Source organism: Euphorbia lathyris, chromosome 2, assembly GCF_963576675.1.
Source record: "Euphorbia lathyris chromosome 2, ddEupLath1.1, whole genome shotgun sequence".
In the NCBI taxonomy this organism is placed as follows: domain Eukaryota; kingdom Viridiplantae; phylum Streptophyta; class Magnoliopsida; order Malpighiales; family Euphorbiaceae; genus Euphorbia; species Euphorbia lathyris.
Window position 1 is genome coordinate 137,723,931 of NC_088911.1, and position 20,072 is coordinate 137,744,002.

Sequence of the window (20,072 nt, forward strand, 5' to 3'; positions counted from 1 at the left end):
ACGATGAATAAGCAAATTCTACATACTCATTAAGGTGCATGTGATCAAATACTGTAGAAAGAAACACCTGAATCAATAAGATTTTGAACATAAATGACACTTCACCCCAAAAGGAATCAATCAAATATAGAAAAAGTGATAAATCAATGCATATAAATCATTTATCATTTAGTTCACTAAATATAACCAAAATCCATAAGTACCACATTAGAGGGGCTAACAATATTTAACAACCAAGTACGTGATGAACAGTAATCTTAACTATAAGTGTGTGGAAATTGAGCTTGCATATATCCTTTAAAACCCTTTTTTTTTGTTAATTGCAATGTTCAAACCCTAGAATCTCCAATCTTGCATTGGTCATTTCCCTTCAATTTCGGCTGAATACGAACCATCGAACGATGATTAAACAACGATGATTAAACAAGCATGAGGAATGAACGAAGAGAAGATAATGAAGTTTTTGAGGTTTGATACTCAAAAATCCGGTATACGGTATACAGGAGGAATGCGAATCGCACTGAAGAAGATGGAAGAGATGAGGGAAGAGAAATCTTTAGTTTGTTATGAATTAAGGGTATTTTGGTCTTTTCGTTCCAATTTCTGACATGTCCAAACTTTTCGACATATGACATAGTGTTTTCGCACGTGTTATTCATACAGCTTGTTTTTTTTTAAAAGGGACTACAAGTGTTACAAATGTCGAATTCAGGAGGCTGAAAAGTCAACCATTAAATTCAGGTGGCTTAGTGAAAAGAAGTGGACAAGTTAAACACCGGGGAGGTATTAAACCTAAATTCATCCTAATGTGATATAAGGGTGTGCGTCGGTTCAGCATGCCGAACCGAACCGATTGAATTCGGTTTTTTTAACATTTTGGTTCGGCATCGATCTTAATTTTAAGTGTATTTCGCTATTTGGTTTGATAAAAAATATAAAAAACCGAACCGCACCGCACCGCACCGCATCGCACCGCAAATTCGTATTTTACATTCTTATATATATATATATATATATATATATTTGATTTTATAAGTTTAATTTTTTTATTATTATTGTTGAGATAATAACCCAATATAGATATATTTTGAAAATACTTCAATTTTTTGTTGTTGTTGAAGTAAATTTAATGAGAAAATATAATGGTTTTTATTTGTTATGTTAATTCGGTTTGTTTAGTTTAAACCGAACCGAACTGTATATTTCTACCTATTATTCGGTTCGGTATCAGTGTGAATTATTTCAAACATTTCGGTTCGGTTTTGTACCGATGCACAGCCCTTTGATAGACAATGATAGGTAAATTATCCGAAAGCGTAGGGGCATATCGGGGATTATGATTCTAAATCAGTTCAATGGAGTTCTCAGTTCTCTCGCTGCGGTGACCTACTAGAGCATCGGACTTCTTGCTCTACGTTGGGTCAAATTTACTCATGAATTGCTTTTCTTCTTCAGGGTTCAGAATTTCTGCTTAATCCTTCTTTGATCATGTCCGGCGTATCAAGTCGGAGCTTCTCATTTCTATCCTCCGTTTTGATCGTCGCATTGAGTCTGCTCCTGACTCAGTCCGAGTCAGCTCCTCAGGCCTTCAGGAGAGATCCTGGCCACCCTCAGTGGCACCATGGCGCTTTTCACGATGTTCGAGAAAGCGTCCGATCAGATGTCCGCCGGATGCTCCACACTCGCGCCGAGGTTTTTTCCTCTACTACGTATTAGAATTGGATTTGGTTAGCCATAGCTGTGAATTTGATCAATGCTGTCTGTTGCTGCAGGTTCCGTTTCAGGTTCCGTTGGAGGTAAATGTTGTGCTTATTGGATTCAGCGGGGATGGAGGTTATAGATACACCTTAGATACACATAAATTGGAAGAGTTTCTTCGAACCAGCTTTATATCTCACAGACCTTCATGCCAAGAGACTGGCGAGCCCCTGGATATTGAGCATCATGTTGTCTTCAATGCATTTCCTGTAAGCTATCTTCAATTGGCAATTAATCACTTCTTTCTAAGTTCTCTTCCAATTTAACCTTCGTAATTAACTCTGAATAGTTACTGTGTATCGGAATTTTCTCTTGCTATAGGCTGGGCAACCGGAATTGATTGCACTCGAGAAGTCACTGAAAGAGGCTATGGTTGCTTCTGGGACTGCGAGAGAGGTGAGGAGAATTTCTTGTATTAGCTATACCGGTTGGAAGTGTTCACAAGGATTTATATAATTATTAGCTTTTGTAATGCTATTAGACTGATTTTGGAAGGGAGGTGCCTCTGTTTGAGGTGGAGGCGACAGTTGTGGAGCCTGTGTTTAAAAGGTTGTATTCTTACATATTTGATCTGGAGACTGTCGGGTACAATGTCAAGGAGAATGATAGACCTGCTCCTAGTGCAATCTTTATCGTCAATTTTGATAAGGTATTGTACTATGGTTTGCAATATTGTAATTGACCAGCTTACATTTTTTCGAAGAAATGTAGAGTTCAATAATTCCAATTTTGATCTGAATGACATGTATTCTGGTTGGAACTAAAATGATATGATATTTTTCCAAATCCCTCAATCATCTCTTTTACAGGTAAGGATGGATCCTAAAAATAAGGAAATTGATATTGACAGTTTGATATATGGTGAAATCAAGAAGTTAACAGATGAAGAGATGGGTAATCAAGAGGCAGATTACATTTATCGATATCGATATAATGGAGGAGGAGCATCTCAAGTTTGGCTGAGCTCAGACAGGTGTGTATCTCGAGACTGAAATTTGTTATATATGAGAATCATGTCATTTTGAAATGGTTCTGACCTTCTGCTTGAATTTTCCTATTATTTTATGGTAAAAGGCATTCTATTCTATCTCCTAGATACTAAGCAATTCCTTTGAGTAGGTTCATTGATGCTTTTGAAATTTTATGAATCCATCAAACTCTCCGAATCATTAGAGAGTCTAGGAAGCACTAACTGGATGCACACCTCTACTTGCATGGTGAAGATCTTGTATATGTTTTTCCAACTCATAACCTCTAGGTTAAACTTGATCAGCCTTACTGGCTTCTAGGCTCACTTAGGTTTTTTGACCATCCTGTAGATTGAGAAATATTGCAATCCAAACATATGAAGTATGCAGATGGATTACAGTTCTGGGTTTTTCTTACAGCATGTTTGAATCGCTAAAGATATTAATTGGTAACCATAGGAAGTGAAATGTGCCATTAGGAAGAGAAAGTATATGTATCTGTTTTGGTGGAAAGTTACTTGGTCAGGTTTACCTTCTATTGCAAGTGACAGTATTACTTGCTTAGTGTGTGTTGTGATAAACATAACTCCAGCTTTGCTTAACCTTTGATCTCTAATGAGAATGGCAAATTGTATTTTCTACTTAATGTCAGTTTAAAATACTCCACACAATGCTTTTCACAATTCAAATACTTATTTTCAATTTGAGTATTTATGGTTGTCAGAGAATTTGGTGTTTAAATAGAACCTAATGAAAGTTATCGTGATGGTATGCATTTTCTCGAAATAAATGCTAGGGTGGAGAGATATTTGTGAGAATAACTGGCAACTGAGAACTACACTCTTATTTTGTTCATTGCATTACAGTTTCTGCATGCATTTTCTGTGAAAGTTTGTAGTTCGACTTTTGAAAATCCTCCCACCCTCCTTCTCCACCTACCTCACGCCCTCCTTCTCTTGAGGATCTAACTTTCTTACTGTAATATTCAGGTTTGTTGTGATTGACCTGTCAGCTGGTCCCTGCACTTATGGAAAGATTGAAACTGAAGAGGGTAGTGTCAGCTCTAGAACATTGCCACGGATACGTAACATGTTGTTTCCAAGAGGTACAGGAGCACTTAGTGATCATGCTTCTCCTGATGTTTTTGTTGGGCAAGTTGCTAATTTGATAGCAACAACAGTTGAGCATGTCATAGCTCCAGATGTTAGGTACTTCTATGGCATCACCTTTACTCAATGATCGTGAAGTATGTTCTGGATTTGAGTATCTTGTTGCCACATATTAGTCCTTGATTCTGTTTATCTTGCAGCTAATTTGTCTTACGCACTCTGAAAATTTTAGGTTTGAGACTGTTGATCTGGCAACTAGATTACTAATACCAATCATTGTGCTCCAGAACCATAATAGATATAATATTATGGACAAGGGTCATAACTACAGCATAAACGTGGAAGAAATTGAATCAGAGGTGAGCTGTTTTATGAGGAAATTGTTGTATGTTTGAATTCATAATGTTAATCCCAAAACAACGTGTCTGTTTCTGTTTTTTAGTATAATTTTAAAAAAATTAGGCTGTATTTAGTTAGCTTGCTAATGCTGCCTTTTCTGCTTTCTTCATTTAAAAGCAAAAGGCAGTATTGGATGAGAACTGGTTTCTGATGAAGAAAAAAATATTAAAAACAATTTTCTCTTTATTTAATTAATTTGTGCTAATGTGAAGAAAGGATTATTTGTTTTCAGTGCATAGTGTCATTATTGTTTTTAAACTTTTTTCTGAATAACAATAAAAAAAATGAAAAGGAAAAGGCTGAACCAAACACGCATGATTGTTGCATCAAAACTTTGATACCCTGATGATGCTCAATGATTTGATTTAGGAATTAAGTCTGAGTCTGTTGATAATAGTATAGTAAAAAGGCAGCACGCTGTCAAATTGTAGGAAAGTTGCACATTTTTTTGTTACCCTGTAAACTTTTAAAGGAGATCAGTGCTTTCAGTTTTTGAACCCTGACTTCCTGCAGTCTGAGGCATGCAGTTACCCACTGTGCTACTGATTGCTATGTGTTTTATTTGCATATCATAAAGGACCTACACATATACCCTTAACAATTTGTATATAACGAATTGGTGTGAAGGTAGAGACTGAGCAGGTCAGTTTCCAAATCGGCTCCTTTAGTCTATCTATAAAAGACCCTGATACGACTTGGTAATGCAGCACATTAAGGATGTCAACATTCTAATCTCGCTGTCTCTTAAAAATTTGGTCCTGGAAACACCTTTACATTTTAACATCGTCTGTTTTTGAGCTTTTCAGGTGAAGAAGATGGTTCATAATGGGCAAGACGTTGTAATTGTAGGTGGTTCACATGCATTACATCGCCACGAGAAGTTGGCTATTGCAGTTTTAAAAGCAATGCGTGGGCACTCCCTGCAAGAAACTAGAAAAGATGGACGTTTCCATGTTCATACCAAGACATATCTAGATGGTGCTATACTTAAAGAAGTAGGTTTTTCTTGTATATGCTATTACTTTTTAGTTGTAAAATCCACGTGTTATGAACTTATGATGCATTTTTTGTTGTAAAAAACCTAATTGTTTGCAAATTGCATATCCTTTTTTAGCAATTGGAGATATGGGGTACTCTTGGCTTTATTATTGGTATGCATGGTTTTCGAGGCACCACTATTGCACAAGTAATTTTAATGCCAAAAGAGCTAATTTATGATGCTCTCCAGATGGCCTCTCATTTGAGTTCTGGCTCCAATCCTGTCGGGTCATAATGTCATCTTGACTTTGTTACTTTTCCTTGTTTTCTTCTACTTGCTAATGTCTTGTTAGGAAGTCTGTAAATATGCTTCTGCTTGAAGACTTCCAACTTCTCATGCAGTTTTATGTACTCACTCTCACTTGTCCTTGATTCAATGTTCTTGGAATTGCTCACTGCAGGAAATGGAACGGTCTGCTGATGTGCTTGCTGCAGGTTTAGTTGAGATGGCTGATCCATCTCTTTCAAGTAAATATTTTCTTCGCCAGGTTTGTTTATAATCTTACAATATACTACTGTTATAGATGACGAGGTTGTCTAAAGGGGACCTTTGTCATTTAATATCTGTCTTTTAGAATTGCACTTGATATGGGAGAAAAATAGTCATTTATTTTATTCTTGTTCTATATATGTAATAAAGTGAGTTGTTTTCCTCAGAACTGGATGGATGAATCTGATGGTCAAAGTGACTCCATCCTTAAACATAAACCTCTTTGGGCTAGTTACGATTCTAGACATGGCAAGGAGAAAAAGAATAAGAAGAAGGAAGAACCTAAGAAACACGGGGATCTGTACCGCACTTATGGAACAAGAGTTATACCAGTGTAAGCATGCACCTTATATTGTGATTGTTGTCATAGACAAGTTGCATTTTATGATCCTTGAATTTCAAAATGATATCACACTGCAATTTTGACAAAATTATTGCCATTCAGTCTTATTGCTGATCATTCTTAACGTAACATTGTGCTTTGTGGTTTTTGTTGCAGCTTTGTCCTATCATTGGCTGATGTGGACCCATACCTTATGATGGACGACGAAAGTTTTGTTTGGACAAGTAATGATGTTGTCATTGTACTTGAGCATCAACATGAAAAGATACCTCTAAGGTGAGTGACAGTAAGCATACTTTATTACTTAGTTGTGTAACTGGTCTTCTCTTCACTTCTAAAAACCATTTGGCTTCACAACACATATCAACTACTGACTGACATAAAACCTGTGTATTTGGTTTTTCTTATTTCAACTTCTTGATCTCCCTTAAAGTGTGGTTTGGCTTATGCTCTTCTCCCACATTTTTATTCCTCTTGACAACTTTTAATTCAATTAGTAGAATTATTAATCATATGTATGTATTGAGAGCATTTATCAGAAACATGTTAATATCCATCTTGCTTCCCTGAGCCTCAATTTTGCATAGAAAATCTTGCAAAATATGGCTTCAATTGTGCATATTGATCCTCAGTGTCCTATGGCATATGAACAAGATGTTTTTTTCTAAATGAGCTATGACGCCACTACTATAGATTTCTCGACCAAACTCAACTTGAATCCTGAAATTATGCAAGGACTAAGGAGCATGTAGATGTTTTTCCAAGATTAAACCTATGTTGCATGGAAACCTTGATTTTGATTTGAGGAGTTTCCACGTTTCGGAACTGAAACTTTATCACGTTCCCATAATTTCAGAAAATTGAGAGCTCTTTTCTTACGATTTCGAAACTCGTTACCTAAATGCATTTCTAGAAAGAGACCACATCATCAAATATCCTAATTAATTCATCACGTGTCAATCACATGCATTAAATCCATAATTTTTTATAGATCATCTCCTTCAAACTTTCAAAATTAAAAAACCTTCGATTTTTCTTCCCTATTATGTAAAGTTACATGTAATTTATCTTATTCTATATATATGAATTACAAATATTTTTAAGATTTCTCCACATTTTCGTTCTTATATATTTAACAAATATAGTTTTCCGGTGTCCATTTCCGTATTAGTTTCCGTTTCCGTACAACACAGGTTTAAACCTTTGTGACTCTGCTCTTGAAGAAGCAGCTGCAGCTCCATATTTCTTCCATAGTTTGATTGTCCATAATATATCTGCAAATCTGTTAGAGAAGCAGAGAGGTTGCATTATTTCTTCTACGATTCTTCCAGTACCATTACATTTTTTTAACAATTGCTTGTTGTGACAGCTATGTTTCAGAAACAGAGAGAAGGTATGGCTTTCCATCTCTTGCACAGCGGCATATATTGGCAGGACTTGTTTCTACTGTTGGTGGGTTGAGTGCGCCATACGAGAAGGCATCTCATGTACATGAAAGGCCAGTCGTAAATTGGCTCTGGGCTGCTGGATGTCATCCATTTGGACCATTCTCTAATACTTCCGAAGTCAGTAAATTGCTACAGGATGTTGCATTGGTAAGGCTGATTTCATTGTCTAAATTCTTGACATAAGGATAAGGTGCAAAAATATATTTGGTTGACAGCCAAGAGTAATTATACCCTAACGTCATAAATGGTATAATTGAAGGCCTAATTGGCAAGCTGCACCAATTTAGACATAATTAAAAATCCAAATATTATGTTCACGTGTTATGTACCTCTTATATATCATAATATCAGTTGGTTCGGAAAGCAGGGATTTTTTGCTGTTTTTTTTTTTTTTTTTTTTTTTTTTTTTTTTTGGCGATTTCAGAATGTCAGATATTAATATGAATTGGTTCTTTAATTATTAGAGTTAAGCTTTTAGTTCAATTGGTTGTCCAACACTTAATCTGTTACTTAAGTAACAACATTGCACATCAAGCACAAATGGAGTAGAGATAGCGAGATTCATGATTAAGGATAGAGTTCCATTAATAATTTCTGAAATTGGCTCAGCTTGCCAACGCTAGACCCTCAGCTATACCATTTATAACATTAGGACTAAAGTTACCCTTGATTGACAACTGTCAGATATTAATTTGAAGTGGACCATTAACTATTAGCTTGAGCTTTTAGTTCAATTGGTTCCATGACATGGTATCTGAGCCACGTGACCAAGTGGTATAGGATTCGATTCCTGGCAGCCCCATTTGTTGATTTAATTGCAGGACATGGTAATATGAGCCTGTGTTGTGCATGCTTCAAGCCCAGCAGGCATTTCAAGAACTGAACAATCCTACGGGATATGTATATCCATCTTCTTGTGACTGAATATGTACATCCATCATTTTGTATTGAGAAATTTATCCTTTAATGCATCTGTTAGTCATTAACTTGTTAGTATTTCCTTGGTTAGGTTCTATCTGCATAACTCATCATCATTTTTATATTCTTGTCCGCAGAGGAACACAATATACGCACGCGTAGATTCCGCACTTCATAAGATTCGTGAGACATCAGAAGTAAGTCAGTTTCATTTTATCACCCAGTACCAGTAGTCAAATATTTAAGGTATTTATAGCTTGATACCTTAAAACCTCATATTTTTCAGGCTGTCCAAGTTTTTGCTGCAGAATATCTGAAAACCCCTCTGGGTGAACCCGTGAAAGGCAAAAAGAACAAGACAAAAACAGAACTGTGGATAGAGAAGTTCTACAAGAAAACAACCAATTTGCCTGAGCCGTTTCCTCATGAATTAGTTGACAGATTGGAGAAATATCTTGATGTAAGTCACTCACTATTAGGCAACTGCTTAAGTTATTCAAACATAGAAAAGATAACAACAGTTTTCTCTGTGGAAAAAAGAACCTTATCTTTTCGATTTTTGCTGATTAGTCCTATGATCTTTCAATTTGATACATTACCACTCGATTAATTATAATTGTACACGTTATGTCCCTGATAACAAGAAAAGTTAGATGTGAACATCAAACTCAGTTATGCGACCGTAAAATATACATTTTCAAATGTAGATGAATAGGTCACGCACTTTTATTTTTTCCAAGTTTGATGTTTACAAAAATGTGTTGTTAACCGAGGGCTCAATTTCTCAGAGTTTTCCTTTCTCATTCTCATTCAGTCACATTTTTTTTCATTCAATTACATGGCAGGGCCTTGAGGAACAGCTTGTTGATCTGTCTTCTTTGTTATATGATCACCGCCTAGAAGAAGCACATTTGAATAGTTCTGAAATTCTTCAGAGCTCCATGTTCACTCAGCAGTAAGTTTTTTTCCGTCTCCTTTTCTTTTTTCCTCCTAACGCTTGGTAGAGAAGTTGAATTTTACCCCTAGCATACAAAATGGGTCAATCGAGTGCCGAACATTACCAAGCAGAGTCAATTGTACCCTTCACTAACAGGTCATTATCAAAATAAAATCGTAACAACCAAAATTTATAACAAGTTGGGAGAGAGTTTGAGGATCAAGAGTAATTGTGATTTTAAAATTGTCCATATTATCCGTTAGTGAAAGGCATAATTGCTACTCTTTTGTAACGTTGGGCCTCCCATTGACTTTTGTACGTTAGGGGTAAAATTCAACTTTTTCTTTTGTCAAACATTATGGATAATTTTGACCCTTATCACTTTTATAAAGAGTAAATTACACCCATGACCCTTGAAGTTTGAACTTATTTTCATTATGGCTCCTGCATTTCAAAATCGAATATTATGACTCTTGAACTTTACACTTTACTAATATAAATGAAAATCTCAAAATGAAAAAATCAAAGAATTAAAGTTGTTTAGAACCATATTTCCCATGTAACCACTATTTTTAATTTTCCAAATCATAATTTTTGGATATTTCTCTCTCTCTCTACAACCACTTTCTCTCTCTAAACAACCATTTATTCTCTCCTAACAAAACTACACCTGAATGACTTCAAAATTTCAAAGATTAAAGATGGTGAGAATATCATTTGTACCATTTCTATAATGGAGAGTTATCTGCTACTGAAATGATCATATTGATCAACTTTAAAAAGAGATCATTTCCTGCTAGTAAAGGGGTAAATTACACCCATGGCCCCTGAACTTTGAAACTTGACATTATGACACTTGAACTTTACACTTTACCAACATAATGATTCCTTTTTAATATTGATCAAAATGATCGTTCCAATAGTAGGTGATCCTTCAATGCAGAGTTTTTGGAAATATATTCTAAGAAAGTTTAATTTTTAAACTTTTTGGTTTTGAGGTCATTTAGATGTTTTTTGGTTTGGCAAGAGAAAATGGTTGTTTAGAGGGAGAAATTTCTTAAAATGGTGATTTGGAAAGTCGAAAATTATGGTTCCATGAGAAATGTGGCTCTAAACAACTTTAATTCTTAGACTTTTTCATTTTGAGGTCGTTATCTATCATTTTTACTTGGTCAACCCTAAGAGGGGCAATTATGTTAGTAAAGTGCCAACAGAGATCATAACTTCAAGTTTTGAAGTTCAGGGGCCATCATGAAAGTAGAAGCAAAATTAAAGGGACATGGGCGTAATTTACCCGTTATTAAAGTGTAAAGTTCAGAGCCATAGTGTTCGGTTTTGACGTTCAGTGGCTATGAATGTAATTTACCTCTTTTATAATTGTTTCTAGTTACTCTATTAATCGAGTTCTTATATTAAGCATCCGGTCTTCCATGTCACTTAGAGAACCCCAATTCACATTTGGACACGTGTATTGTGATCCTGCTTAATAATTTAAATAGTGGGACCTCTTATAATATGTGTGGGTCTATATTACACATGTCAAGATATGTATGAAAGGTCATCTATTTGACATGGAGAACCGGGTATTTCTAATAACTCTCCCTATTAATCCCATTTTTTATTAAATTGATGGTGTTGAAATTAGGTACGTAGATCATATATTGGCAAATGAAAGAGAGAAAATGAGATGCTGTGACATTGAGTACAAATATCCAGTACACTCTTCACAAACTTATATCTATGGAGGAATATTTCTCGCCGGTTTTTTTGTATACTTTGTTGTTATTTTCTTTGCCAATCCTGTCCGTTGATAGATAGATAGATGCCCAAATTCTTATAGCACAAATGTATTGTCATAATGTTAAAGATCAAATTTTGACTTCATTTTTTTTCTAAAGTTATTGAGGAAGCTCAGATTATCATTGTACATAATGGTTCATGCTTACTTGGTAGAGATTTTAGCCTTCATCAAGGAATTCTATCATTAATTTCTGTCACTATGTAATGGGTAAATTACAAAACCGACTTAATTGATAGACTCGTTTACATATTTAGATTCATTACACTGGTTCTTACTAAACTATACACTTTCAAATTAGATTTTGCCATTATACAGAAAAAGGGCAAAGAATTTATTAGTCATTGAGTTTGTGCATATTACACACTAGTTAGTCTCTCTCTTTTTCTTTTTTTTTTGATAAAAGTTAGTCTCTTTCTTTTTAAAAACACATTATATTGTCATTGAGTTTTGACATGACAAAACTAACTATTTAGTCTCTTTATCTATAAAACTTATATAAAATGACAAGTTTACCCTTCTATCACTAATTAGTTTTCTTATACATTTAATTAAGGTTATATACATTTATTTATTATATTAATACAATAACGAAAAGTAATATTAATAATAAAATCATATTATTTAATTAAAATAGATAATCAAATTTATAATAATTTAGTATTTTAATATAAATATATCTTCCATATAATATCTATTTTATGTGGTATTTGGTATTTTGTCAGTTTGAGATTCATTAAACACCTTTTTAGCGGTTATTCTTCCAATTAAAGTCTTTTTCATGTAAACTAGAATTCGAAGTTGAGATTTCTAATTTAAGTGACTTGAGGTTCTCAACATCCAAATCAACATTAACTGATTTAGTAAAAAATAGTAAATATTACATTATTGGTTTTTTAATATATTGATTTGTCGAGCATTATGAAACATTAAGCTATTGTGGTAAATTTATCATTTTATTTATAATTATATATTAAAAAAAATTTGTTATATTATTTGATTATATATATAATGGTATATCAGTTACAAGCATCAAATAAAATAAATATTATAGAAAAATAAATTCACTATTATTTAAATTAAAATATTATATTATTAGAAATTTGATTGCCTATTTTAATTAAAAATACACTAAATAATAATATAATATTATAAATAATATTACTTTTAAATTTGTATTTTTTTTGGTAAGAACTTTTAAATTTGTATTAATATAATAACTTTTATATAAAAATAATTTAAAACATCTATATAAATGAATTAATGGTAGAAGGATAAAGGTCATTTATATAAAATTTATGGATGGAGAGACCAAACAGTTAGTTTTGTCAAAACTGAGGGATTTTGTAGTGTGTTTTTTAAAACATAAGGACTAACTATTATAATAGGTACAAACTCATGGACTAATAAATTAGTGGGAAAAGTACAGAAATAAAACTTGTGGTTACACCCATTTTCGATTGCAGCCATGTGGTTTAAAAGTTTACAAAATGGTACATTGAGATTCATTCCGTTAGCAAACACATACCAAATTGACTAACGGTGTTAAAAGTCAAAGGAAAAAGAGTTAATTTGGTCCTTATATTTATTTATTTTATAAATTAAACCCCCTTATTATCTAATTATCCCACACAAACTCCAAAATAAAAAAATAAAAATCAATTATACCATCTTTTCTATTTTTTTTAATTTCTTATTTTTCTTTCACTCTCTCTTTCTCTCTCTACCCTCCCTACTTGATGCATTAAACCTAATCGATTTTAGATTCTAATCAATTCGAATCAAAGTTCTACTATACTACTACCTTCCCTGTCATGCAAATCTACAGAGATATTCGTTGCTTGTTCACTCTTTCTTACTCACCATTTACAATTATACCTTCAACATTTGCCAAATATTTAGCAACAATTAATTTCACCAGAAAGAAGAAATGAAAATGAAAATCAAAACACACAAAAAAATAAACTGTACAAACAATTTATAATGATCAAACATTGTTATGAGAAAGAATAATGAACAAGATTTTTTTTTCTCCATCAAACCAGCCATTTTTTTCAAGTGATTAGAACTAAAATCCCAGAAATGTTTGAACCGAAAATTCAATTCCTAATTGCACGCAAAACGATAAAAACCTGTATAAATCAATTAACATCAGTTAATCAAAATCAATTTAGGGGGAAGTAATCCAAACCGAGACACAACTGAGGAGAATCCGATTTGGTATTTATTTTTTTGGACTGAAGCTTTTCTAATTAGAAGTCCCCCAAAATTGCAGTTGGCGCTGCTAATCGATTTCAGTGTTTGGAGCAAAGGAGAGAGGAGAAGAACAAAGTTAACGTTATGTCCATACGGTGGCAAAAGCAAAAAGCAAATAGCAATGAAGGAGACTGGCGGTGCAACAGCGGCGGCAGAGAGATAGAGCGAGGTGAGGGTTCAATAACGATAAAAGGGAGAAAGAAGCTTCATGTTGTTTGTAAAAATTGAGAGGGAAGCTAAAAATTGTGCTTAAATAGGAGAATATTTGAATTGAATTAAAATGATAAGAAAAGAATTATGCTTAATACATCACAGCATCATAGCTAGTGGTAATATTTATTTGACATTCCGAAATACTTACATGAATATTTTTTTAATAAGGTTAATTTAGAGAGAGAATTTTAGAGAGAGAAAGTGGAAGAAAAATAAGAAATTAAAAAGAAATAGGGAAGATGGTGTAATTGATTTTTATTTTTTATTTTGGGGTTTGTTTGTAATAATTAGATAATAAGGGGAGTTAATTTATAAAATAAATAAATATAAGGATCAAATTAATTCTTTTCCCTTTGACTTTTAATACCGTTAGTCAATTTGATATGTGTTTGCTAACGGAATGAACCTCAAGGTACCATTTTGCAAACTTTTAAACCACATAGGTGTTGTTCGAAAATAGGTGTAACCATAAGATTTATTTTTGTATTTTTTCCTAAATTATTTACCCATAGAAAAATGACTTGAATTCTCATTCTTGGGTCGAAGCGGGATTTCTTACGGTTTAGTCCCAATAAAACTTGTTCCTTAATTTTATCCATTTTACATGCTTCAACAATTTATTGGGTCAAAACTGTAAGGAATTTCGCTTTGAGCCAAGAATTAAAGTTTCTTAAAATGATGTTTTACATGTTTTCGAATTTTTTTGATAATTTTCTGGGCACGTTTTTTGTCCTACTTATATTGTTCCAAATCAGTGTACCATTTGTTCCAACATAATACTTGCATTGTTCCAACAGAAAAATGTTTTATTTCTTTTCTTTAAAATACATTTTCCCGACATTTCTAACCTTGTTTTTTGAAAAATTTTATACTATTCGACTCGTCTAAATTAGACGGTCATTTTAAGATCCTTGAAGCTCAAGTAAAAAAAAATTCCGGTGTACGGAATCCGGGTAGGCGTTTTCTGGCGAGAAACAAAATGCTCAGGAAATTCTTAAAAAATTCCAAAAAATGTAAAACATTATTCTAAGAAACTTTAATTCTTGGGTCGAAGCGGTATTTCTTACGGTATAGTCCCAAAAAATTGCTGAAGCATGTAAAATGGATAAAATTAAGGAAAAATTTTATTGGGACTAAACCGTAAGAAATCCTGTTTCCACCCAAGAATTAAAGTTTCTTAAAATAATGTTTTACATTTTCTGGAATTTTTTGAGAATTTTCTGTGCACATTGTTTCTCGCCGGAACACGCCCACCCGGATTCGTTCACCGGAAATTTTTTTACTTGAGCTTCAGGGATCTTAAAATGACCGTCTAATTTAGACGAGTCTAATAGTATACAAATTTTCGAAAAACGATGTTAGAGATGTCGGGAAAATGTATTTTAAAGAAAAGAAATAAAACAATTTTCTCTATCATCTCTTTTATTTTATTTACCAATTTGCCACCTTCGCCTTTTTAATTATCATCAAAACTACATAGTTTTGTTATGTCACACAATAAGTTCTTGTCACAACTTAAGCCATTGTCACGCTGGATCTCACCCCTATATATAGATAAGATCAGGTGTGACACATTTCTTATGCTGTGACAAGTCTTATTGTGTGACAATGACCAATTTTGTAATTAATTAAAAAGAGGTGGCAAATTTGTAAATAAAATTAAGGAGAAAATTATTTTATTTTTTTTCTTTAAAATGTATTTTTCCAACTTTTCCAATCTTGTTTTTCAAAAAATTTTATACCGTTGGACTCGTCTTAATTAGACGGTCATTTTAAGATCCCAGAAGCTCGGGTAAAAAAATTTCCGGTAAATGGAATCCGGCGATCTGTTTTTCTGTGAGAAAAAAATGTCCAGAAAATTCTCAAAAAATTCCAGAAAATGTAAAACATTATTCTAGAAACTTTAATTCTTGACTCAAAATGAGATTCCTTACGGTTTAGTCCCAAATCAACGGAATCCGGCGGTTAGATATGGGTTTTCCGATAAAAAAACCCGAAAGTACCCAGAAAATTCTCAAACAATTCCAGAAAATGTAAAACATTATTTGGAGAAACTTTAATTCTTGAGTCGAAGTAGTATTTCTTAAGGTTTAGTCCCAATAAAACTTTTTCCTTAATTTTGTCCATTTTACATCCTTCAACAATTTATTGGGTCAAAACCGTAAGAAATCCCGCTTCGGCCCAAGAATTAAAGTTTCTTCGAATAATGTTTTACATTTTCTGAAATATTTTGAGAATTTTCTAGGCACTTTTTTTCTCGCCAGAAAACGCCCACCCGGATTCCGTTCACCGGAATTTTTTTTACTCGAGCTTCAGGGATCTTAAAATGACCGTCTAATTTAGACGAGTCTAATAGCATAAAATTTTTCGAAAAACGAGATTAGAAATGTCGGAAAAATGTATTTTAAAGAAAAGAAATAAAACATTTTTCTGTTGGAACAATATAAGTATTATGTTGGAACAAATGATAAACTGATTTGGAACAATGTAAGTAGGACAAAAAACGTGCCCAAAAAATTATCAAAAAATTTCAAAACATGTAAAACATCATTTTTAAGAAACTTTAATTCTTGGCTCAAAGCGAGATTCCTTATAGTTTTTACCCAATAAATTGTTGAAGCATGTAAAATGGATAAAATTAACGAACAAGTTTTATTGGGATTAAACCGTAAGAAATCCCACTTCGACCCAAGAATTAAAATTTCTTAGAATAATGTTTTACATTTTCTGGAATTTTTTGAGAATTTTCTGGACACTTTTATTCTCGCCAGAAAACGCCCACCCGGATTCCGTTCACTGAAATTTTTTTTACTTGAACTTCAGGGATCTTAAAATGACCGTTTAATTTAGACGAGTCTAATAGTATAAAAATTTTCGAAAAACGAGGTTAGAAATGTCGGAAAAATGTATTTTAAAGAAAAGAAATAAAATAATTTTCTATTGGAACAATATAAGTATTATGTTGGAACAAATGATACACTGATTTGGAACAATGTAAGTAGGACAAAAAATGTACCCAGAAAATTATCAAAAAATTCCAAAACATTTAAAACATCATTTTAAGAAACTTTAATTTTTGGCTCAAAGCGAGATTCCTTACAGTTTTGACCCAACAAATTGTTGAAGCATGTAAAATGGATAAAATTAAGGAAAAAGTTTTATTGAGACTAAACCATAAGAAATCCCATTTCGACCCAAGAATTAAATTTTCTTAGAATAATGTTTTACATTTTCTGAATTTGTTTGAGAATTTTCTGGGCACTTTTTTTCTCGCCAGAAAACGTCCACCCGGATTCCGTTCACCGGAATTTTTTTTACTTGAGCTTCAGCGATATTAAAATGACGTCTAATTTAGACGAGTCTAATAGTATAAATTTTTTTTGAAAAACGATGTTAGAGATGTCGGGAAAATATATTTTAAAGAAAAGAAATAAAACAATTTTCTCTATCCTTTCTTTCATTTTATTTACAAATTTGTCACATTGCCCTTTTTAATTATCATCAAAACTACGTAGTTTTGTTATATACACAATAAGCTCCTTCTCACACTAGATCTCACCCCTATATATATATATATATATATATATATATATATATATATAATAAAGTCTGTAATTTATTTTATTTAGTTTAAAAGAATAAGGATATAAGAGTAATTTTGTATATAATATTATCTTACTTTACCTTCAAACCAAACACAGTTATATTATTTAACCATCACTTACTTTACCTTTCATCCAAACACAACAAGTTACTTTATAAATCTCACTTACCTTACCTTACCTTACTTTAATTAATCCCCATCCAAACAAGCCCTTAGTATATATAAAAATCCACATCAGGTTCAAGTTCATATACCCAATGAACAAATTGAACTAACAAAAAACAAGTTAATTATACTATAAGTTGAGAAATATTGGCAACATGATCTACCACTTTAAGCATCTGTAACGGCACCAATCATTCGTCTACTTGACACTCTGAATGATAAGTTGAAATGACGATGCCATGTCAGAAGTACTCTAATTTACGAAATTTATTTCTCCCTTTATATGGATCCGAATTAGACCGACGAATATATCTCAAATTCTTCGAAATGTCTAGTTTCTGAAATTTTTGACCTCGTGAAAAAATTCATCAGTTTGATATCCTGAATGGTCAGTTGAAGTGATATTGGTGCTGCTAGAAAAATGGACTTTGTGGCTTTCTCTTTTTTTCTCTCTCTTTTCTTTGAGTTGGAGCCAGCTCATCGAGATGCCCATCAGAATATCCTCTGTGGATTATTTGAGCTCCAGGTCGTCGAGATGGAGGTCAGTGAGTCCCGGAGGGACGTTTATTTTTTTATTTTTATTTTTATTTTCCACACTTTACAATAAAATCTACAATATGGTTCTAAAAATAAAATTTATTTTATGGGCTAAATCCTACAACTTTAATTGACTGATGTCAGACAAATATAACTTCGTCATGTGGCATCGCAGAAGCTCAAACCAACTCTCACAAAGAGTATGTGGTATCTTGTTGAGCGATTTCCGCAAGTGCACGGTTTCGCTTGTAGTAATAAAAAAGATACCAATCCCACAGGGAATGCTTTTTAACGAAAACTTATTTTAATTCAGTTTGATTCACGTTTTAGGTTTATAATATGGAAAATCGTTTAATGGAATTGGTTTTGAGATTGAATTAATAAGAATCAGATTAGAACATATGTAGAATGTTAGAAATCAATTCTGTTTTGAGGTTGAATTACAAAACAGTTGCATTTAGTGTTTAAAACAAGAGAATAATTGTACTCGTTTGCATTAAGCAAAGAAAACAACTTTAAACTTTGTAAAAATTATAAATGTGTAATAAACGTAAACTCCTTCAATTAAAAGGCTTTGAACCGCAGACAATCCTCATAAGGTCGGGTTAGATTGCTACCTTAACCAAATTAATACTTATTTCCGATAAGCCGATTTAACGATCATATCGTCCTTAAGAATGAATTTACCTAAGGGTTCAACAAAGTTTCCTTGTAAAGATATTGAATTTAACTACGTTTTAATGAAAACACCAGAACTCACTTCGGATCATTTACCAAAGTGCTACATAAAAATATATTGAATTGCATGAATTTTATTAGATGAAGTGTGAATTGATACAAGTTTACAGAGAACAAAAAGTATGGAAGCATTCAAAACGATATTGGAGTTCCAGGTCGTCAATACTTTCCTCAAAGCTCGTTAGAGTTTGTCAGGCTCCGGGGTTGAATCCGCTACTTAATCTTCTCGCTGAATCTTCGAAATAGAGATGGTTCTTCTACTACCAAAATGTAAACTAGTCTTGAACAGATCTTAATCTAAATCTAATTGCTACTGTGTTTGTAATTAATTTAAGAACAACTTGTGTACGGCAAGATTGCTTTTATAGAAATGAAATCTAATCTCTGACTCATTTCTGAGTCAGAGTTTCTGCATAAATTCTGCACTTTTCTTCATTAATCTAACTCTCTTTGAACTCTGAAATCAACTCTTTATTTATAGATGTTGAAGAGTTGTGTTGAAGGGTCGTGTCCGCTGCGAAGAGACGTTTCTATCCACCCGAACGGACGTGTTTCTTTGCATTTCAACATGTGAAATCTATGCTGACAGAAAATCTGATGTTACCGAGAATGGTGAATCTCTACTGAGATTGGGGGGCAAGTTTTGGTCTTCAAAAACGGAAGAGAGAGGTGTCTGGATGACGCGTGTCGCGACCGAGATTAGGAAATCTCGATCGCGACACGGGTGATTATTCCCGGCGTCGACTTTGTTTCCCATCCTCGTTTCGGTGCGTTTGATTTTCTTCGCCTTTGACTCTTTTCGTAGGGTTTTTCCTTCGTTTCTGACCTCTTTTCTTTCCTATTTGGATTTTACCAAATATTTAGGTACCTTGCATGAAAGAAACATATTCGGACGTAAAAGTACTCTAAATAGATATAAACAGCATAAATTCGTAGTAAAACTGATGTAAATATTAATGATATTTTGGGTATATTTTGGGTTTAACATATCTCCTCAGCAAAATAAAGCAATACAACTGCGTATCAGAAATTTTGACTCGAGAAGTCTAACTAGATCCGGTCGTTATCATAATCACGTCCGATCCCGAGAATCGTGAGCCTAGTAGGATTGAGGGATGTCAGACACTGATATTTGAGCACACTTCCTCCTATCAACATGAGACAAGTGGCCCATTAAAGAGGAGTAATGACCCGATTGTTCAAAATGAAGCGTCATTAATGCTAAAAGGTTCCAAAAATCTATATAAATACCCTAGCTCAGGTATACTTCAAGTATGTTAGTTAATTTTCATACTCACTTTGACATCGGAGTATCCTCGGCCAAACCCAACGGCAACTCACAAAGAAGGGATT

The 20,072-nt window shown here is 33.3% G+C and overlaps 1 protein-coding gene across 1 annotated transcript; it reads left to right on the forward strand.

The window, feature by feature from the left end:
• Positions 1–1,338: 1,338 nt before the first annotated feature.
• LOC136220080 (uncharacterized) lies at positions 1,339–11,376 on the forward strand. Its single transcript, XM_066007771.1, has 16 exons — positions 1,339–1,692; positions 1,773–1,967; positions 2,080–2,154; positions 2,240–2,407; positions 2,568–2,731; positions 3,716–3,934; positions 4,068–4,194; positions 5,041–5,229; positions 5,674–5,760; positions 5,930–6,096; positions 6,262–6,381; positions 7,475–7,700; positions 8,609–8,668; positions 8,758–8,931; positions 9,317–9,426; positions 11,054–11,376. Exons 1-16 carry the CDS (start codon positions 1,489–1,491, stop codon positions 11,217–11,219), a joined length of 2,451 nt encoding a protein of 816 aa, XP_065863843.1. The 5' UTR covers positions 1,339–1,488; the 3' UTR covers positions 11,220–11,376.
• The last annotated feature ends 8,696 nt before the right edge of the window (positions 11,377–20,072 follow it).